The 19,797-nt window shown below is 47.0% G+C and overlaps 1 protein-coding gene across 2 annotated transcripts in view; it reads left to right on the plus strand.

Moving 5' to 3' along the window:
* LOC141154282 (extracellular matrix protein 2-like) overlaps positions 1–19,797 on the plus strand; it is a 108,825-nt gene that overhangs the window by 36,557 nt on the left and 52,471 nt on the right. For both annotated transcript variants that reach the window (XM_073639928.1, XM_073639929.1), the window contains exons 5-7: positions 4,411–4,526; positions 5,921–6,053; positions 10,920–11,077. In XM_073639928.1, the coding sequence (XP_073496029.1) occupies positions 4,411–4,526; positions 5,921–6,053; positions 10,920–11,077 (407 nt within the window). The remainder of the gene's footprint in view (positions 1–4,410; positions 4,527–5,920; positions 6,054–10,919; positions 11,078–19,797) is intronic.

Consider the following 19,797-nt stretch of genomic DNA (forward strand, 5'->3'; position numbering starts at 1 on the left):
TGGACAGCTCCACCTTCATCAATTCAGGACCCCGATTAAAATAAAAGCAGTCCATACTAGCCCCCTCTAGCGGTGCCATTCCATAGATGTTCCCGGAGAGCATCGTGATCTTTTTACGTCATGTGCTGGCTGCAGGCAGTGAGTGGTTGCAATTCATCAATATTCCACTAGGGGCGCACATCCACTTTAAAGAAAAAGTGAAGTCTCCAGTTGACAAGTGGCCGCTCTGTATGTGAGACAACAATGTCACGTCACTCTCCGGGATCAGCGGGGCCGACATTGCTGGAATGGCGCCGCTGCAGGAGGCGAGCATCCACTGTTTTTATTTTAAAGAGGTTGTCCAGTATTCTGCTAAAAGTCTGCATTCACTCTATAACACTGCAGACTTCTGAATCCTTACAGCGTGCGCACCGCACACTGTCAGCATTCCCTGGTATTGCTCTCGAGAGCAGGAGGTCACGTGACCGCAAGTATACGAATTGCATATGTCTGGTCACATTCCGACTAGACGTGTCCGGCACATATGCAAATTTTGAAATGTACTTTTTTGTATCCAGTTGTCATTTCAAGATCTCTGCTTGCTGTCATACAATAGGAACCTTCATTGTTTACTTTTAGAGGTGGAAAACCTGTATTGGTGATCGGCTCGTTACAATACAGAGTAGCTTGACAGCAAGCAGAGATCTTGAAAACTGTGCAGACTTGATACAGAATGTATATTACATTTTAAATTAATTTATTGTAGGTTCAATACAATCAGTGTTTTATCAGCAGGAGATTATCACTGCAAGACTAGTTGTCATATGCAAGTCAGGCTAATCTGTTTATGTAGCCGGGCTCAGAGTATTGAGCAGTGTATAACCCCGCCTACACCCCTGATTGGCAGCTTCTTGTATACATTGTCAGCAGGCTACCAATCAGTGGTGGGGGCGGGGTTACACAGATTATCTGGACTGCCTGGCATGCCACACTTAGTCGGGCAGTGATAATCTCCTGCTTATAAACCACTGATTGTATTGAAACTACAGCACACAGCCTAGTAAGTGACACATTACTAGAATCAGTGTCTCTGCCCCTATATCATGCTGCTCTCAGATTAAATAACAAAAACCTGTTGACAGATTCACCTTAAGAAATGAGCTTCCAAAATCAAAGAAATTTATCATCTAGTATGAAAGACCCCTACCGATAAGGACATCTGTACACACGCCACCGAGAAATTGACGTTCCTGAATTATTCATACATGGTGTGCCACGCTTGGAAACATTACATTTTTTCCGTCCCATTTTTTGCTATCTCCGAATCGACAAGAATTTGATTAAAACCAGTTGTGGCTCATGTTTGTCCCTCGCCCATATGGGTGCCAGCTGCTGCCCAGATATTTGTGGACCTCCATTTTATATATACGAGTTCTGGCTATTTTTATTTTATGACATTATTTCTGTTCTTATTTTGACGCGATGACAGAACTATTAAAGGTCAAGGTGGCGATGGTAACTTTTTATTGGACGTTCCTCTTTTTTTTTACGTGATCAGTAGAACTTTGTCTTCTTCTTCAGGGCGATTTTTAATACGTAAAACCTGTGAGTTTTCCATTTCGTGAATTGTTTTTGAAAGTCTTTTATTTGAGAAGCCAAGAAGGTTTTATTTGTCCTAATATTTCTCATGTGACTTCTACTGTTTAAGGTCAGGGCACGGTCTATCTCTTCATCTCCATGGTTCGCTTTCATGTCCATCCAAAAGTATGTACTCCTGTATCTTCCTCGGGGTCAAAGGAAATTGGACCCTTTCAGGACATTGCAGTAAATCCTTATATAGCCCATCCTGTTTTCATGGAGAAATCTCAGAACTGAAAAAAAAAAATGATGTGCCCAGAATTTTCCGTCAGTAGAGAAGTAACGTGAAGCTACCGGGTCCTAGTCACAAGTTCCACCACTTGGCATAAGGGTGACCAACCTGATTTTTTTTATTTTTGCTACATAACTTATCCAAAAATTCCAAAAAAAAGACTTTTTTCTTAATTTATGGATATTCCAGGAATTTACAGATGCTTGGAAACCGTGCCCACCACGTACCATTATAACACTGGTAGAAGATCACCCTTAGTAATTACACCCCTAGGGATTTATATTTGAATAGTCATAGGTACACTAAGGGAGTTAAAGTGTAACTTTTGTTTTAATTTTTTATTTTATAGATCAATAGTGCAGATGAAAATAAGAAACATTGTAATATATCTTAATAGGGAAATCTATTTATTTCTTCTCTTTTGCTCTTAATTCAATTGTAAAAGTTGTAAAATCTGTATTCACTAATAACAAACGTTCTCATCACTGAGATAGGAGATGACAGTTGGTGCTTTTAAGATTCTACGCAGGAGGAGTAGCTAGAGGAAGACACAGCGATTGTAGGGAGGAGCTAGAGGCAGACACAGACATTCCGCTGCAAGTTCTCCTGAAACAACAGTTACAATTTAAAAAATTAAACTGTAACTGTCATTTCAGGAGAACTTGCAGCAGAATGTCTGTGTCTGCCTCTAACTCCTCCTCTCTCCATTGAATCTTAGAAGCACCAACTGTCATTTTATATCTCAGAATTGGGAAATATGTCTTTAATGAATATAAGTTTGCAGATTGTAGCCCTGAATTGACAGTGAAAGATCAGTCCAGGAGGAAAAATAAGCTGATTTTTTCTGATAAGATATATTACAGTTTCTTATTTTTTATGTGTATTATTGATTTAGGAAATTAAAATTAAAACAACGGTTAGTCTTTAGGGTTTTTGGTGGCTCAGTTGGTAGCAGCACTTGTCCTGCAACATGGTTCCTAGGTGTTATGTCTCATCCGGTGAGGTGGATCCACAAAACATGTACATATAGATGACTATGGATATGCTGTTGTGACAACAGTATACGCAAACTGGAACCACTGGATCCGATGAAGCAGAGTGGAGATTATGACCACAGATGTAACAGAGTTGTAATGCACTGGGGAGCAGAGGAGACTCTGCAATGAGAAACCGGTGAAGCGGACCGGCGTTATACAGGAGGCTTAACGGCAGAGTTAGTTTGGAGACATAGCAGGATGAACTCATAACTGTGAAGCAAAGCTGAGCTATACATAGAGTTTCCCAGCGAACTATCAGAGGTAGCAGAGCTGGGTTTGTCAGAGTTCAATGCACAGCTAGCACAGAGTTGACTTAGCAATATAGTAAAGTTGAGTTTGCCAAGTAGTACTAGGGGTGCAAGAACAAGGAAGCAGTTCACAATTCAGCTACCTGAATACTCAGATGGTGTCCCACCTACTGAGCCAGCCTTTAAGGTGCGATGGTAAAGGTGTGCATCGGTTTGCAATCCAGAGCGCCGAGAAACAGAGAGAGCTGGCTGGAGGAGGAGGAAGAGGCAGACCCTGACGTTGGATCCAGGAGAGGTGACAGTGAGCACTACTAGGCCTTTTTACCTAACCAAGAGGTACTGCACATATGGAGTTTGTACGTTCTTGTTATTTTTATGGGCGTTTTGTCTATTCTTTAAATACTAGTAGTTTTTTTTACCGTGTTCCTCTATTAGCTAAAGGCCTCATCATGAATGGCAATACCATGTGTGTGTAGGTCAATGTATAACGCCATACAGGAGATATTTCAATGTACGTCTTCACATTATGCCCCATTATAAACCATGTATTCCTTTCTTAACTTCTCTTTGATTCTTTGAAGCCTGACTTGTGTGTAAGAAACATTGACTGTCCACATAGCAATAACTTATAGTTGCCGACATTTCCTGAAACATCCGAGAGACTCCTGGAAAAAAAATGTTCTCCCCGACTCCCAGAAGAGTTGGAAAACCTCCAGGCCCCCAGTAAAAGCTCCAAGAAACCAGTGTAAAATATTAGCACAAAAGAAGATCTCAAGAGCCCAAGAACTTCTGCCCCACGGAAGTAAGCGATTCCCCACTGTAATATCATTGAAACTTCTGATATTACGAAGAAATCTGGCAAAGAAATCCATGAAGAAATCCGTAAAGGACATCATATATACAGATTTAGAGATGTCTTAGGACGTCTCGTGAACATGTGCCAGAATAATGAGCCAACAGCTGGTTTGACTTATTTGTAGCATCACTATGGATATGTCTTACATTGACTAATACATAGAAATATGAAAAATGCTGCCAGGGCTGGTCTTAGGATGCTTAGTGCCATGTATATTAGCTTCTTTTAACACACCCAAATTATACAGTCGCACAGTGCACCTACAATTTCATAGGTTTGTGCACCAGTTTTTGGGATGCAGAGAACAAGCTCTAGGTACCCAGGGCATCAAGGTCAGTTGCACACCCCTAAAGCCAGTCGTAAATCCAAGGCATAAATCATGTTATAGTGAATTGTTTTATTGTTATGTTTTTACAACAGAAAATGAGATTTCCAAACTTCCAGCTAGGGCTTTTGCTGGTCTCCCGAATCTGGAGTGGTTGGACCTAAGTAAGAATAAACTGGATGACTCTGGGCTATCAAATGATGTCTTCAAGGTAAGAAATTTGTAGGCTTTACATGTTCTCTTACTGAACCAAACTGACATTTAAGATTTATACAGTAGGATTAAAGGATAGACTGGAAGCGCCAATTGAGGGATGACAATTTCAGAAGTCTGTAGGACAAGTGGATGATGTGTACATATGTTGACCTAAACAAAAAAAAATAAGGTAGAGTCATCGCCTCTTGCCAGGAAGAGTAGTAAGGGATTCAGTGGTCAGGTAGGGGAAGGCTTCACAATCATATTTTTGGTCCTTGTAGCACTTATCTCTGGGTATCCCACTGGTGGGTCCTGAGGTCTTGAGTCCCCCATTCCTCTTCATGGCAGTACTTGATTTTTTCCATCATTTTCATAGACTAACCGTGAGCACATCCTCGGATCTTGCTCCACTTAAACTCCTTCCAACTGTGAAGTTTTGGAACCCCCAATCTCAGGGATCATTCATTTATCAGCTAGCTTGTGGACAGCTGATAAATATGTTTCGGGGGGATAACTACCGTATAGAAAGCACAAGGGTAAAAATGGCTTCTCTACAGTTAAAAGATAACCTAAGGCAAGTTGTCCAAACTGTTACTATAAAGATGTTCTCCACCTATATTTATTTTTAAGTTGAACACTTAAGTTGATCCAAGTTGGACTGTTTCCATAAAGAGGTTCTCCACCTAGCTTTACTTTTGGGCTGAACAGTTGAGTCATATTTAACCATCAGTTTTTTTTAGTACATTGCCTAAAAACCACTGTCTTCCGTAGAGTAAAAAAGGGTATATATCCCGTACACCACTACGTGTCCGGTGCAGACTCGGTACAACCCTCCAATTAGTTGCAAAAACTGCAAACGATCCAAAGATCCAAGGCACCGAGTAATCTCCTTCAAAAAAGTTTTATTGATACCAGTGTAAACACAAAAAACTGACATGTGATGTTTCGGCCACATATCTCCTTTATCAAGCCTATTTTTTTGGCTTCAAAAAGGCCCTGTGTGGCCAAAACGTGGCACGTCAGTTTTTTCGATGTGTACACTGATGTCAATAAAAGTTTTTTGAAGGAGATTACCCGGTGCCTTGGATCTTTGGATTGTTCACGGTCTTCGGTAGAGTTGATGGGTATGTGTTTACCAACCAATCTCCGATCACTTAGGCTTTCAGGTCAAGGTTTAATTGTCGATATGTTGAGGGCAAGTAAAACCTAGCAGTGCTCAAACCAAGACTATATCTTTTACTGCCATTGTAGAAACAGGTGGAGAACCCGATGTCTTACTTATCTAGATAGTCATATGAACCTTCTGAGACTTCACTGGTGACATTTCGATGGTCTTTTGTGACATTATTGACTTGAATTGACTTAGCGAAGAAAGAACAGCAGAAATAATAATCAAATTCTGTATTTTAGAATTTGACAAAATTGAAACGGCTTAATTTGGATGGAAACGGTCTAACCGTATTGCCACAACTCCCAGCATCTGTCCAAGAACTGAAAGTCAACGACAATAAACTTCTGGAACTGAACCGACACAGTTTCCGTGGTAAGGACTAAATTACTTGATTTTTTTTTCCCATATATGCATTTTTTGGCACACGATGAAAGGCTCAAGTCCCAAAACTGGTATTACCTTAAGGTTAAATAATAATCCATGGTTGGGCTGCACTTTATCATTCAAGGACTTTGGGTGGATATGCTTCAATGTGAGGTCCAACGTTGTTTGGGGTCGATAATTGAGAAGCAAACAGGATATTTATTTGTTGGATGTTAATGTTAAGCTTTCAATGGTGACAACGCCAAGCAGCATTTGGGAGGGACCTTGGACCCCCCAAAGGATGTGGTTGTAAGGTCCTACCCGACAGAGACGCTGGATGAGGTTTTATCCAGTATCCATAAACTTGTCTGTTTTGCACACACATGCCATAGCATTAGTAAATACCAAAGACGATACAAACCATATTTGCTAATTTTCTTGAAGGACAGACAATTTTTATGAACGCTCATAGTCTAGGAACTCAATGATGAAATGTAATCAGTGGTATTCTATAGGTCAATTTTTCATATTTTTGCACATAGCCTTTAACAATGGTAATTCAGCCCCCAGTGTTGATTTCAGGAGCTGTGGCTGTTGGGTCTAGTCTTGGCTGTGCCAAACTTTATATTGGGTATTTTGTGAAAATGACAGGACGTATCTACTCGCTCAGCCCAATCCACGTGCCCAGGTCAAATACCATTATTTACACATAACCATAAACACATAGGGAAATAAGGAGAAAGAAAAACATAGAAAATGCATGTACAGAAGTATAGAGCAATAACTAGTCATCGTAACGAACTGAACATCGCGCGACCTCTTGTTCCATCTTAGACCCGCAGCAACTGTACCCAACCACTGACCTTCCAATTTTGAATGAAATAAATCTTTTATTGAATTTATAATAAACATTTTTTTCTACTTTTCCAAGTATAAAATGTTGAGTTTTCTTTAATAAGTTCAGTAGTCTTTTTAGCTTTCTGGAGGCATTATCTCCTCGAGTCATTGCTCGGATTGCGCAATGTTGCTTTGAGGTTTGCAGCCCATTTGTTACATATAATGGTCGTTTATCAAGTGTTCATGTGACACTTTGTGCTTCTTGAGTCCCAGACTTTCTTGAAGATGCTCCAAGATGCAGTTAATAGTTGCTCTTTACGCTGTGCAGATCTTTGATGATGAAATACTCTTTGTAACAGAATCCATTACACCATATATTGCCGTACATCCTTATATTGTTCTAACATATGCTTTGTGTCTTCTGGCACCACTTCTGAGTAAGGCCCAGCAACGACTTAAGTGGGACTGTCTAATACAGAGGCTGAACGTGATGTCTACACAACATGATGAAGGGGCTGCAATGGTTTATTTACTAAAAGTACATTTTTTTATGCCATAAAGCCGGGTGCCATGATCTCCAGAAAACCACTGTGACAGGCACTTTCCGTGGTCGCCTGGCAGCTCTAAATAGTGCTGCCACAAACAGCTTCTGCGATTATAAGGTCCGAGGGGAGCAATATGTTTACCCTTTACAGGTTAAACCCAGGAGCCCCTTGTAAATCTTCTTTCTTGTACAAGGGTTAACCCTAGTACAAGAAAGGAAATTTACAAAGGGGCCCCTGAGTTGAGTCCTTGGAGTAGCTGCTGGCTGGTAGAGCAGGCTGGCAGAAATAATCAATTTGCCAGATCAGAACTAGGAGGAAAGAGATAGGAACTGAATTGTCAGGGTAAAGATCAGTCAAAACAGGAGCCAAGGTAAAAATAAATGGGAATCAAATGTATTGAGTGAGAGCTAAAAAAAACAGGACTGAACCAGAGTTAGTAAAACTATAACTGGCAACTCCCAACAGACGTTTTAGTAGAATGTGCTGCTGTTCCATTGACCACAGCATAGAAATGATTTCTCCAGCTGGACAGGACACATTGATATTGCCAGACTGGGTGGCACTATAGGTACCATTCACACTAGTATCTGCATCTGCACAGGGCATGCACCACCTGGTCCTGATGTCTCCTCAATCACCAGAATGGAATATGACGACACCTTGTGATGGAATCAGATATCACAGGAACAGGTCCAAGTGGATGTGTGGCAAACACATGTCACATTTTACAAATATTGCATGTTCCTTTTCCTGAGACTTTGTTCAGGGTTTAGTACCAGGACTTAAAATGATAATCTCATCATACAGTGGGGAAAAAATATTTAGTCAGCCACCAATTGTGCAAGTTCTCCCACTTAAAAAGATAAGAGAGGCCTGTAATTGACATCATAGGTCGACCTCAACTATGAGAGACAAAATGAGAAAACAAATCCTGAAAATCACATTGTCTGATTTGGAAAGAATTTTTTTTCACATTTTGGTGGAAAATAAGTATTTTGTCACCTACAAACAAGCAAGATTTCTGTCTCTCACAGACCTGTAACTTCTTCTTTAAGAGGCTCCTCTGTCTTCCACTCATTACCTGTAGTACTGGCACCTGTTTGAACTTGTTATCAGTATAAAAGACACCTGTCCACAACCTCAAACAGTCACACTCCAAACTCCACTATGGTGAAGACCACAGAGCTGTCGAAGGACACCAGAAACAAAATTGTAGCCCTGCACCAGGCTGGGAGGACTGAATCTTCAATAGGCAAGCAGCTTGGTGTGAAGAAATCAACTGTGGGAGCAATAATTAGAAAATGGAAGACATACAAGACCACTGATCATCTCCATCGATCTGGGGCTCCACACAAGATCTCACCCCGTGGGGTCAAAATGATCTCAAGAACGGTGAGCAAAAATCCAAGAACCACAAGGGGGGACAAAGTGAATGGCCTGCAGAGAGCTGGGACCAACGTTACACAGGCTACCATCAGTAACCCACTACGCCGCCAGGGACTCAGATCCTGCAGCGCCAGATGTGTCCCCCTGCTTAAGCCATTACATGTCCGGGCCCATCTGAAGTTTGCTATAGTGCATTTGGATGATCCAGAAGAGTCTTGGGAGAATGTCATATGGTCAGATGAAACCAAAGTAGAACTGTTTGGTAGAAACACAACTCGCCGTGTTTGGAGGAGAAAGAATGCTGAGTTGCATCCAAAGAACACCATACCGACTGTGAAGCATGGGGGTGGCAACATTATGCTTTGGGGCTGTTTCTCTGCCAAGGGACCAGGATGACTGATCCGTGTACATGAAAGAATGAATGGGGCCATGTATTGTGAGATTTTGAGTGCAAACCTCCTTCCATCAGCAAGGGCATTGAAGATGAAACGTGGCTGGGTCTTTCAGCATGACAATGATCCCAAGCACACCGCCAGGGCAACAAAGGAGTGGCTTCGTAAGAAGCATTTCAAGGTCCTGGAGTGGCCTAGCCAGTCTCCAGATCTAAACCCTATAGAAAACCTTTGGAGGGAGTTGAAAGTCCGTGTTGCCCAGCGACAGCCCCAAAACATCACTGGTCTAGAGGAGATCTGCATGGAGGAATGGGCCAACATACCAGCAACAGTGTGTGCCAACCTTGTGAAGACTTACAGAAAACGTTTCACCTCTGTCATTGCCAACAAAGGATAAATAACAAAGTACTGAGATGAACTTTTGTAATTGACCAAATACTTATTTTCCACCAAAATTTGAAAAAAAATTCTTTCCAAATCAGACAATGTGATTTTCAGGATTTGTTTTCTCATTTTGTCTCTCATAGTTGAGGTCGACCTATGATGTCAATTACAGGCCTCTCTCATCTTTTTAAGTGGGAGAACTTGCACAATTGGTGGCTGACTAAATACTTTTTTTCCCCACTGTAAGTATTGACAAAAACATTTCTGATCAAAGGGGTTTAAATACTGTGACCACCATGATTACTAGAATTAAGTGTCAATGGTGCCAGAAAAATACTATGTCTATATCTGCCCTGCTCAACTTTTTCCAGGTGACTGCATGTTGGCTATTTACTGTAATGGACGAACCATGCTACCTTTAAAGAAGGTGTAATAACAAGACAAGAAGGGGCACAGCACTTTCCTTTTGCCATTGCCACTTCTTTCTTCTTATCAGTGGGGTTGACAGCATTAAGACCGATTAGACATTGAGCACATCCTTCCGATATGCTATCAAGGTCAGTCCTTGAGACCCCCTTTATCTGTGTTGGTTATCATGAAATAAATGAAAAAATAGAGGTGCAAGAAAGTGTCAGTAGCAGAGGTAATCTCGTAGTTGGGCGAAGGGATACATCAACAATGCACCAAAAACTAGTAAAGGTCGAACTAAGAAGTGCAAAGGGTCAAACAATCCAACTCTTTCCCAGGGTGGTTTGCATCAGTATCACATCATACAAGGATGCAAATTGTCTCTTCAGAGAGGAAGAGGACTAGAACTCTAGTGTCACCTATTGTAAGTAACAATCCTAAAAGTGAATATCGACCCTTTAACAAGCCTTGCAATATGACTTAGAATAAAAGCCAAATCAGAATCTCAGCTTCTCAATTTTCAGACACGGTGTATTGCTCCTCATTGGTGTAAAGTATGAGATCCGATTTGGCTAGGTGAGAGGCTTAAGACTGGGATGTAAGGGGTAACGTTTATTCTTGCAGAGAGTGACAAGCCAGGCCTGGCATGTCAGAGTGAAGAGACTTATATACTAATCTCCTCACTCTGATATGCCAGGCCTGGCTTGTCACTCTCAGCAAAGAGAAATGTTAACCCTTAGATCATACAAAGACACATATCAACAGACATGGAAGGGGTCTTTATTGACTGTCCAGAAGTAGAAACTTCAATTTTCTTTAACTGTTAATAAAGTCACAGGAAAATAATTAATTTAAAGAAAAAAGTTAGAATTTTTTTTCAAGAACTGAAAGGTGTAATAATAATATGTTTGTTCTTTCTTAAGGTCTAGGTAATTTGCTAACTCTTGAAATGGAGGGTAATGGATTTCATGATGGAAACGTTTCGCCTATGACTTTTAAGCCGTTAAAGAAGCTGATATATTTACGCCTTAACCGCAATCACTTCCGCGCTATCCCATCAGGACTCCCGACCACCATTCAGGTACTGAAAGTCACTGTGTGGGGTATACAGCAAAACTGTGGAATTTTTCATGTGCAATAGTACTTCTTTCCATGCTGTTATGTCTCGAGTATGAGGAGAAGCTAGCTTCTTCCTCCCCCCCTGAGGTCACCATGGAACTGCACTTCCCAGGTTTTTCCATATTTTAAGTCTAACATGACTTAGTTGATGGGAAATTTAGCACCACCATATATCTTAACATAACTTTAGTTATTTATCCTGAAACCTAGATTGGTGGATAAGTTAGTGTCACGCAAGGTGAGGGAAGGAGCAAGTGTACAATGATGGGAAGAGGGGGAAGGGAGCCCAACAACTAAGGAAAGGGGGAGTTGAGACCCCTAGGCAGATCTAATATCACCCTGCCTACCCTATCGTCCCTATATAGGTTCCACACCTATTGCTGAGCAGGAACCTAATCCCTCAATGTCACTAGAGCTAGGCTGTAGGTGGGGATGGGACGGGGTGAGCACTATTCAGGCCCCACTGTAACTAAAGACAACAAGGTAAACAAACAAAGGAGATACACTTAGCTTGAGAAGACACCAGAGAGACAATGCCAACTGTCCTCCAAGGGAAGTCCAAGAAGAAACTAGCCGACTACTAGTACTCCAGGCATGGACAGAGGAACATAGAACTATCACTGGTGACTCTCTGGAGACACAGAGAGTTTTTAACTACCAAGCAAGGGTGTGTCAATTATCAGCAGAAGGTGGAGGTCCCTGCTGGGTCCTAAAGGGAGGTGGATATGACGCGCCCCTGGGCCTGTGTCGCGCTGCGATGCGCACGCGGGAGCTTACCCGGAGCCGGATCTGTTTAGGGTTGTAGTCTCGTGGCGGTGACCCGGTCCGTGCCCAGGGAGTCAAACTGGACGGCAGTCTGTTAGCGGTAGAAAATGGTTGATGACTACGCCACCCGTTGAATGCAGCCAGGGGGCTGCTGCTGCAGGGCAGACCGCTGAGGCCGGTGGAAGGATGGTGCAGCGTGATAGTATAACCCCCAACGGGAGGGGTATGGCCTCAGGGCAGCCGACGTGGATGATGGGGGTAGCAGGAACCACTCAGAGACGGTATGGTAGCGTTCAGGGTCTTTACTGGTAACAACGATAGACCCTCCCGGAGTACTTGCTAGCGAACGGGGCCTGGTCAGTCCTTGAGCAGATGGGATCTCCCCTGGCCAGGCGTAGTTGTAGGCCTCCCAAGCTGACTGTACTCTTCTGGCTACCTTGCTAGAAGCTGATGTAAGTAGCCCACGTCCCTGAGTGTACCGTGTGGTGCTCACCCGTATGGCCGGTGACTCGGGGCCTTCTAATGGCTTCCGCTCCACGATGGCGGTGCTGGTCCCACGCGTGTGACCGGGCCTTCGGGCTTCTGGGCCAGGGGACCTGAAATCCCCTGCCTGACGGATTCTGCTGCTGGGTAGAAGTTAGTCCCCACAGCCTCGGACTCCGGGTCCGGTAAAGAATCTTCTTAGTCAGGGCGAGCTCTTTAGCTGCCAGCCCCTGACTCCTTGTGACTCTGCTGCTTCCTATGCTGCTCTTGTCTCTACTCTTCCTGGACTCAATAACCCTGCCTCAGCCCCGGGTTTATACAGGGGAAGTTCTTCCCCTCCCAAGGCTGGGCAGGAGGTGTGGCATGCACAGGATCCCTGACCAAAGGACCTCCCACCTGCTCTCAGACGTAATATCTCTATCACTGTGACAACCAGACCCCTGGGGTGTCACACTCCCCCCTAGTGAAATTTAGTACTCCGGGACTAAACACTTTTTAGAAAAATATAACAAGGTATATCAAAGAACAATAAAATACAATAAGGAAACACAATAAGATGGTCACGGATGTCCGCAACCGGGTGCAGTCTTTGAAGAAAAGCAAAGGTGTCCATTTCACCAACACAGGGAGACGTAACCAGGTAGGGGTCTGTCCTACCCTGAGTCCTTAACAGTCTCTAGTCCATCCTGGGTTACGCTCCAACTATATACAAAGGATTCCCGGTAAATCCACCGAAGACTCCTAAAAACAACTAGAAACACAAAATTACACACAAGCAACAATAAACAGGTAAACATTGTAAAACAACTTAAACATTTAGATCCTCCAACGTGCGGGTAACTGGCCTCTAGTGGCCCTAGTGGACCTACGGAGCTGACTGTCTGGCCCTGAACTACAGGGTGTAGGAGCTGTCAAGGGTAAACTGGGCAGCTGTCTACCGGCTCTTTGTCTCACTAGGGGTACGGCAGGCTCACTATAAGCAGAGGGTGGATTCTCCTGTTCCGCTTGGGTGGAGTCTTCTGCCTCCTGGACCGGCTGCTCTTCCAGCTCTACCCGTTGCTCCGTAGGTTCTTGGGATGATGGTTGGAGGAAGGTGAGTACGGGTACCACAACTGCACCATTGACTTGAGTCCAAGACCGAGGGAAGTCCCCGAGCACGGTACTAACCATATCTTCCCTTTCTTCCACGGGTCGATGGTCTTCCTGTTCCTCCTCAGGGTTCCTCAGTTGTTCGGGGCACTTCTTCAGGTGGTCCCGGGATACAATGGCTGTGGTTTCCCCTCCGTCTTTACTGATGGTACAGACCTTCGGGTTCTCGTGGCTTGAGGGCAGTACGGTGTACGGGTCCTTCTCCCACTGGTCGTCCAACTTGTGGAGCCGTCTCTTCCTCTTCAAGACCTGCTCTCCGGGTACCAGGGGAACAGCGGGAGCATACTGGTTGTAAGTCTTCTCTTGTCTTTCCCTAGCCTGACAGAGACTTCGCTCCACGCTCTCCTGTACTTTCCGGTACTGCTGCTGCCTCTCTGTGTCCCAGTCTGTTTCTGGTGAAGTGTCCTCGGGCGTCAGGACTCCCATTTCCAGGTCAACAGGTAACTTACCAGGTCTTGCCCTCATTAGGTAAGCCGGGGTACAGTTGGTGGAACCTACCGGGATGTGGTTGTATAGGTCCACCAGATCGGGCAACTTCTCAGGCCACAGACTGCGTTCTTCCAGGGGCAACGTTTTTAGAAGATCCATTACCACCTGGTTCATTTTCTCACAAAGTCCATTAGTTTGCGGATGGTAGGGTGTCGTCCTTATCTTCCGGCAGCCATACAGATTGCAGAATTCCTGGAAGACCTCCGCTTCAAAGGCAGGTCCCTGGTCCGTCAGCACTTGGTCCGGGTACCCGTGTGGACGGCAAAAGTGCTGCTGGAAGGCTCTAGCTGCTGTTCGAGCCGTTAAGTCCTTGACGGGGACGACAACCAGAAACCGGGAGTAATGATCCACGATGGTTAACGCGTAGACGTAGCCACTTCTGCTGGGGGTCAGTTTTACATGATCCAAGGCTACCAGTTCCAACGGTTGCCGGGTGACGATGGACTGCAGGGGAGTCTTCTGGCTGGCCCGGTCCTTCCTTCTCAGATTGCACGGGCCACAGTCTCTGCACCACTTCTCGATGGTTCCCCTCATGCCTACCCAGTGGAACCGCTCGCGCAGCAGGAACTCCAGCTTTTTCCACCCGAAGTGTCCAGCTCCGTCGTGGTATGCCTCCATCACCATGGCTGCGTCTCTTCGTGGCACCACTACTTGCCAGAGTAGTTCATGCGTCCTGGAGTTAACCATTCTGCGGCACAACTTCCCCTTGTAAAGGAACAGTCGACTCTTCTCTGCCCATAGTTGTTTGGCTTCCTCTGGAGCGTCTGATTCCAGGCTAGCCTCCGGGCGAGTCAGCATCTCCTTCACCAGTCGGACGGCAGGGTCGCTGTCTTGCGTTTCCGCCCAGTTGTAGTGAGGTAAGGGGTTCAACGTAGCAGCCTGCTTACTCCTTACCCGGTGGGAATACTGGATAGTCCCATGACGGTGGAACGCAGGGAGTTCAACTTCTTCCAGTCCCTCCGGATCTTCTCCTCCGTCCGGCAGGTTGGGCATCCTGGACAGGGCGTCCGCGTTGGTATTGGAGCGCCCTGCCCGGTATTTAATTGTGAACTCATAGTTGGACAGACGAGCCATCCACCTCTGCTCCAGGGCACCGAGTCTTGCCGTGTCCAGGTGTGTCAGCGGGTTGTTATCCGTGTATACGGTGAACCGGGAAGAAGCGAGGTAATGCTTAAAGCGCTCGGTGACTGCCCATACCACGGCCAGGAACTCTAGCTTAAATGAGCTATAATTCTCGGGATTCCTTTCGGTGGGTCGCAGTTTTCGGCTGGCATAGGCGATTACTCGCTCTTTCCCCTGCTGAATCTGGGACAGTACGGCTCCTAGCCCGACGTTACTGGCGTCGGTGTAGAGGATGAAGGGCTGGCTATAGTCCGGATACGCCAAGATTTCATCCCCCGTGAGGGCCATCTTCAGCTGGCGGAAGGACTCTTCCTCTAGCTCTTCCCATTTGAAGGGCGGCTTCTGGTTCTTGGCCTTCCGGGACTGGCCTATCAGGAGGTCCTGCATAGGCGCCGCCTTTTTGGTGAAACCGGGAATAAACCTTCGGTAGTAGCCTACCAACCCTAGGAACTGCCGCACTTCTTTTACGCTGGAAGGGCTTGGCCATCCTTTGATTGCGGTGATCTTATCGGGGTCGGGAGCCACTCCGTCAGCGCTCACCACGTGTCCCAGGTATTGCACCTTTGGTTTCAGGAGGTGACACTTGGAGGGTTTCACCTTTAGGCCGTAACTCGCCAGAGCTTCGAACACCTCCGCCAGGTGTTTCAGGTGGTCCTCATACGTTTTGGAGTATACGATGACATCGTCCAGGTACAACAGGACCGTCTCGAAGTTTCTGTGGCCCAGACAGCACTCCATTAATCGTTGGAAGGTTCCTGGGGCGTTGCAGAGTCCGAACGGCATGCAGGTGAACTCGCTAAGTCCCATCGGGGTGGTGAATGCGGTCTTCTCCCGGTCCGCCTCTGCTACAGGAACCTGCCAGTACCCGCTAGTGAGATCCAAGGTAGAGAAGAAGTTAGCAGATCTTAAAGCAGCCAATGACTCCTCTATCCTTGGTAAGGGGTACGCATCCTTGTGTGTGATACGGTTGATTTTCCGGTAATCTACACACATCCTCATGGTGTTGTCTTTCTTTTTGACTAAAACTAGTGGGGCTGCCCAGGGGCTACAGCTATCCCGGATTACCCCAGCCTCCTTCATGTCTCTAAGCATCCCCTTGGCGTGTTGGTAATGTGCAGGGGGTACGGGTCGATACCTCTCTTTTATGGGAGGATGATCTCCCGTGGGGATGCGGTGTTCTACCCCCTTGACTCGCCCGAAGTCTAACGGGTGTTTACTAAACACTCTCTCATACTCTTGAACCACCCGATAGACTCCTTGTTTCTGGTGTGAGGGAGTGGAGTCAGTACCCAGATGTAGTTGCTGACACCAGTCCTCCATGTCTTTCTTAGAGCCGTTACCTTCCTCCGGGTGAGATGGAGGCAAGGGTTCCACAGATTGTATAGAATTTTGATTAGTGGTATATAATTTGGCTAGCGTGGCATACCGGGGCAGGTACACTTCCCTCTCCCCGATATTTATTATGCGAACGGGCACCCTCCCATGGCGTACATTGACCACCCCCCGTGCTGTCAAAATGGTGGGCCTACTGTCTGAGTAAACTGGTTCTACCATTGCCTGGTAATCTCTACCTCTCAGACCAATAGCTGCCCGGCACCAAATCATCATTTCACTTTTTGGGGGCATGGCAATAGGAAAAGGGTCACACATTCTTACGCTACCAATCTCACCGCCGGAGAGTTCCACTTGTTGCCGTTGCATCAGTGCCCGGATCTCTTTCTGGAGCACCCGCTGCTCGCCGGAGCTGGCATTCTTGGCAACCTGCTGTAAAAGGAAAATCACCTCTGCAAGACAATTTTCAATTACATTAGTTCCTAGAGTTATTTTTGGGTGACTCTCATGTTTGTCAATATCTACAATGATCAGTCCCTGTGCGGCCAGTTCGACTCTACCAATTTTGATGGTCACCTCTTTAAATCCGATCTGTGGCACGGGCTGACCATTGCTGGCGATGATACTCAAGTCGTCGTCAGGGTAGCGGGTAATATCCGAGTCATTCCAGTACTGCTTGAAGAGCACGTACGGGATGGTGGTGACCTGTGACCCGGTGTCCAGTAGGGCACTCATGGGAATGCCATCCAGTACCACAGGCAAGACTGGACGTCCTCCCACATATCTGTCGCGCCAGTTCGATGGGCCTGGTGATCTTTTTCCTGGGGGTTGGCCCTCTACCCCAGGTTGTGCCCGTTTAAAGAACAGTACCTTTCCATATGTCCGGGTTGATTGCAGCGGCGGCAGATGGGTCGTCCGTCCTCGCTGTATCGGTCACTGGGTCTTCCTCTGGCCGGTGGGGTCCTCCTTGGTCGACGCCACGGGATGTCCTCCGGTCCGGATGCCAGCTGGATCTTCCCTGGAGTGGAAACCTGTAAAGACTGCACAGTTCGGGTTAGCGCAGCAACGCTTTTAGCTAGCTCTTGGACCTGATGGTGTAGGTCTGGAGCCGGGTCATTGTCCAAAGCCTGCGCATCAGCTCCCACAGGCCCTGCTGACAAGGGCGCCGCCTCCTGGTAGTAAGTGGTAGTGGGGCGTCTGTGGGTCACAACGCCACCTGGTGCCGGTTCTCGGAGCACCCGGATGGCTCTGTCCTTGAACTGTGCAAATTCTAGATGAGGGTCCTGTAAGGCCATTGCCCGCAACTGGGTGCGGTGGGCATTGCAATATAAACCCTCTATAAATTGTTCGGTCAACAGCCTGTCCTCGTTTCCCACTCCATTAGGGTCGGTCTGCTTAATGGCCCTCAGGGCCTCTTGTAGGTTGAGTGCATAGTCCCTTATACTCTCATGCGCTCGCTGCTTGCACCCGTAGAATCTAAGTTTAATCTCGGCTGAGGTGCGGGTATCAAAGGTGTCCTTCAGCCGGGTTAGTATCCCTGCGACAGTCTTCCTCCCAGGTGGCCAGGATTTTACTTCCCTTTTGGCTGCCCCAGTTAGTTGGGCCACCAGGATGCTCACTTTTTGCTCTTCTGTGAGGGGGTACACCTGGAAGAGGCTATCCAGCTTTTCTCTAAAGTCATGCAGGGTATGTGACTCCCCTGAGTACTGGGGTAGCCAAGCTGCTCCCGGGATATAGGGCATGGTGAAGGGCATAACTGCAACAGCGGTAGCGCTGGCGGGGGTTGAGGCAGTGGAGCTCTCCTCCGTATCCGACATCTTCCTCCCCCCTAGTGGACCGTGGTCTACCTTGCGATGATCCTGTTCCGTAGGCCGCGGCTCCGCAGTGGATCGTCAGGGTTGAGGACCTTCCGTCGCGCTCCTGTGACGTCGGCGTCTGCTGGGCTCCTTCCAGGACCTTACGCAACGTCCGGACGTGAGGCGGGGCTTCAGTTCTCGCGCGCTTTCGGAGTCCACGCCCCTCTTCTTCCCGCGCGGCGTCCTCAAGATGGCGTCCAATGGCGGGAAAACTCCACGGATGGCGGGAAGAAGGCTGAAGATGGCGCCGGATGGCGGGAAACTTCACCGATGGCGGGAAGAAGGCTGAAGATGGCGCCGGATGGCGGGAATCTTCACCACTGGTAAGTTTGAACAGTCTTTGCTTTTCAGGCACGCAGTACCCGGTGGTTGCGGGCACGTGATCCTGCCGACTACGCCAAAGTTGACGCGCCCCTGGGCCTGTGTCGCGCTGCGATGCGCACGCGGGAGCTTACCCGGAGCCGGATCTGTTTAGGGTTGTAGTCTCGTGGCGGTGACCCGGTCCGTGCCCAGGGAGTCAAACTGGACGGCAGTCTGTTAGCGGTAGAAAATGGTTGATGACTACGCCACCCGTTGAATGCAGCCAGGGGGCTGCTGCTGCAGGGCAGACCGCTGAGGCCGGTGGAAGGATGGTGCAGCGTGATAGCATAACCCCCAACGGGAGGGGTATGGCCTCAGGGCAGCCGACGTGGATGATGGGGGTAGCAGGAACCACTCAGAGACGGTATGGTAGCGTTCAGGGTCTTTACTGGTAACAACGATAGACCCTCCCGGAGTACTTGCTAGCGAACGGGGCCTGGTCAGTCCTTGAGCAGATGGGATCTCCCCTGGCCAGGCGTAGTTGTAGGCCTCCCAAGCTGACTGTACTCTTCTGGCTACCTTGCTAGAAGCTGATGTAAGTAGCCCACGTCCCTGAGTGTACCGTGTGGTGCTCACCCGTATGGCCGGTGACTCGGGGCCTTCTAATGGCTTCCGCTCCACGATGGCGGTGCTGGTCCCACGCGTGTGACCGGGCCTTCGGGCTTCTGGGCCAGGGGACCTGAAATCCCCTGCCTGACGGATTCTGCTGCTGGGTAGAAGTTAGTCCCCACAGCCTCGGACTCCGGGTCCGGTAAAGAATCTTCTTAGTCAGGGCGAGCTCTTTAGCTGCCAGCCCCTGACTCCTTGTGACTCTGCTGCTTCCTATGCTGCTCTTGTCTCTACTCTTCCTGGACTCAATAACCCTGCCTCAGCCCCGGGTTTATACAGGGGAAGTTCTTCCCCTCCCAAGGCTGGGCAGGAGGTGTGGCATGCACAGGATCCCTGACCAAAGGACCTCCCACCTGCTCTCAGACGTAATATCTCTATCACTGTGACAACCAGACCCCTGGGGTGTCACAGATATCACTACACTATAAAGATGAGAGAATCAAGAAGGCGTCTGCAATGCCAAGCGCAGTGAACTTCTACAGCCGTATACAGAGCGACTGTCTGTCACACTTGATAC

This window comes from Phyllobates terribilis, unplaced genomic scaffold, assembly GCF_046119375.1.
Source record: "Phyllobates terribilis strain yellow unplaced genomic scaffold, ASM4611937v1 Scaffold_7__3_contigs__length_470593459, whole genome shotgun sequence".
In the NCBI taxonomy this organism is placed as follows: Eukaryota; Metazoa; Chordata; class Amphibia; order Anura; family Dendrobatidae; genus Phyllobates; species Phyllobates terribilis.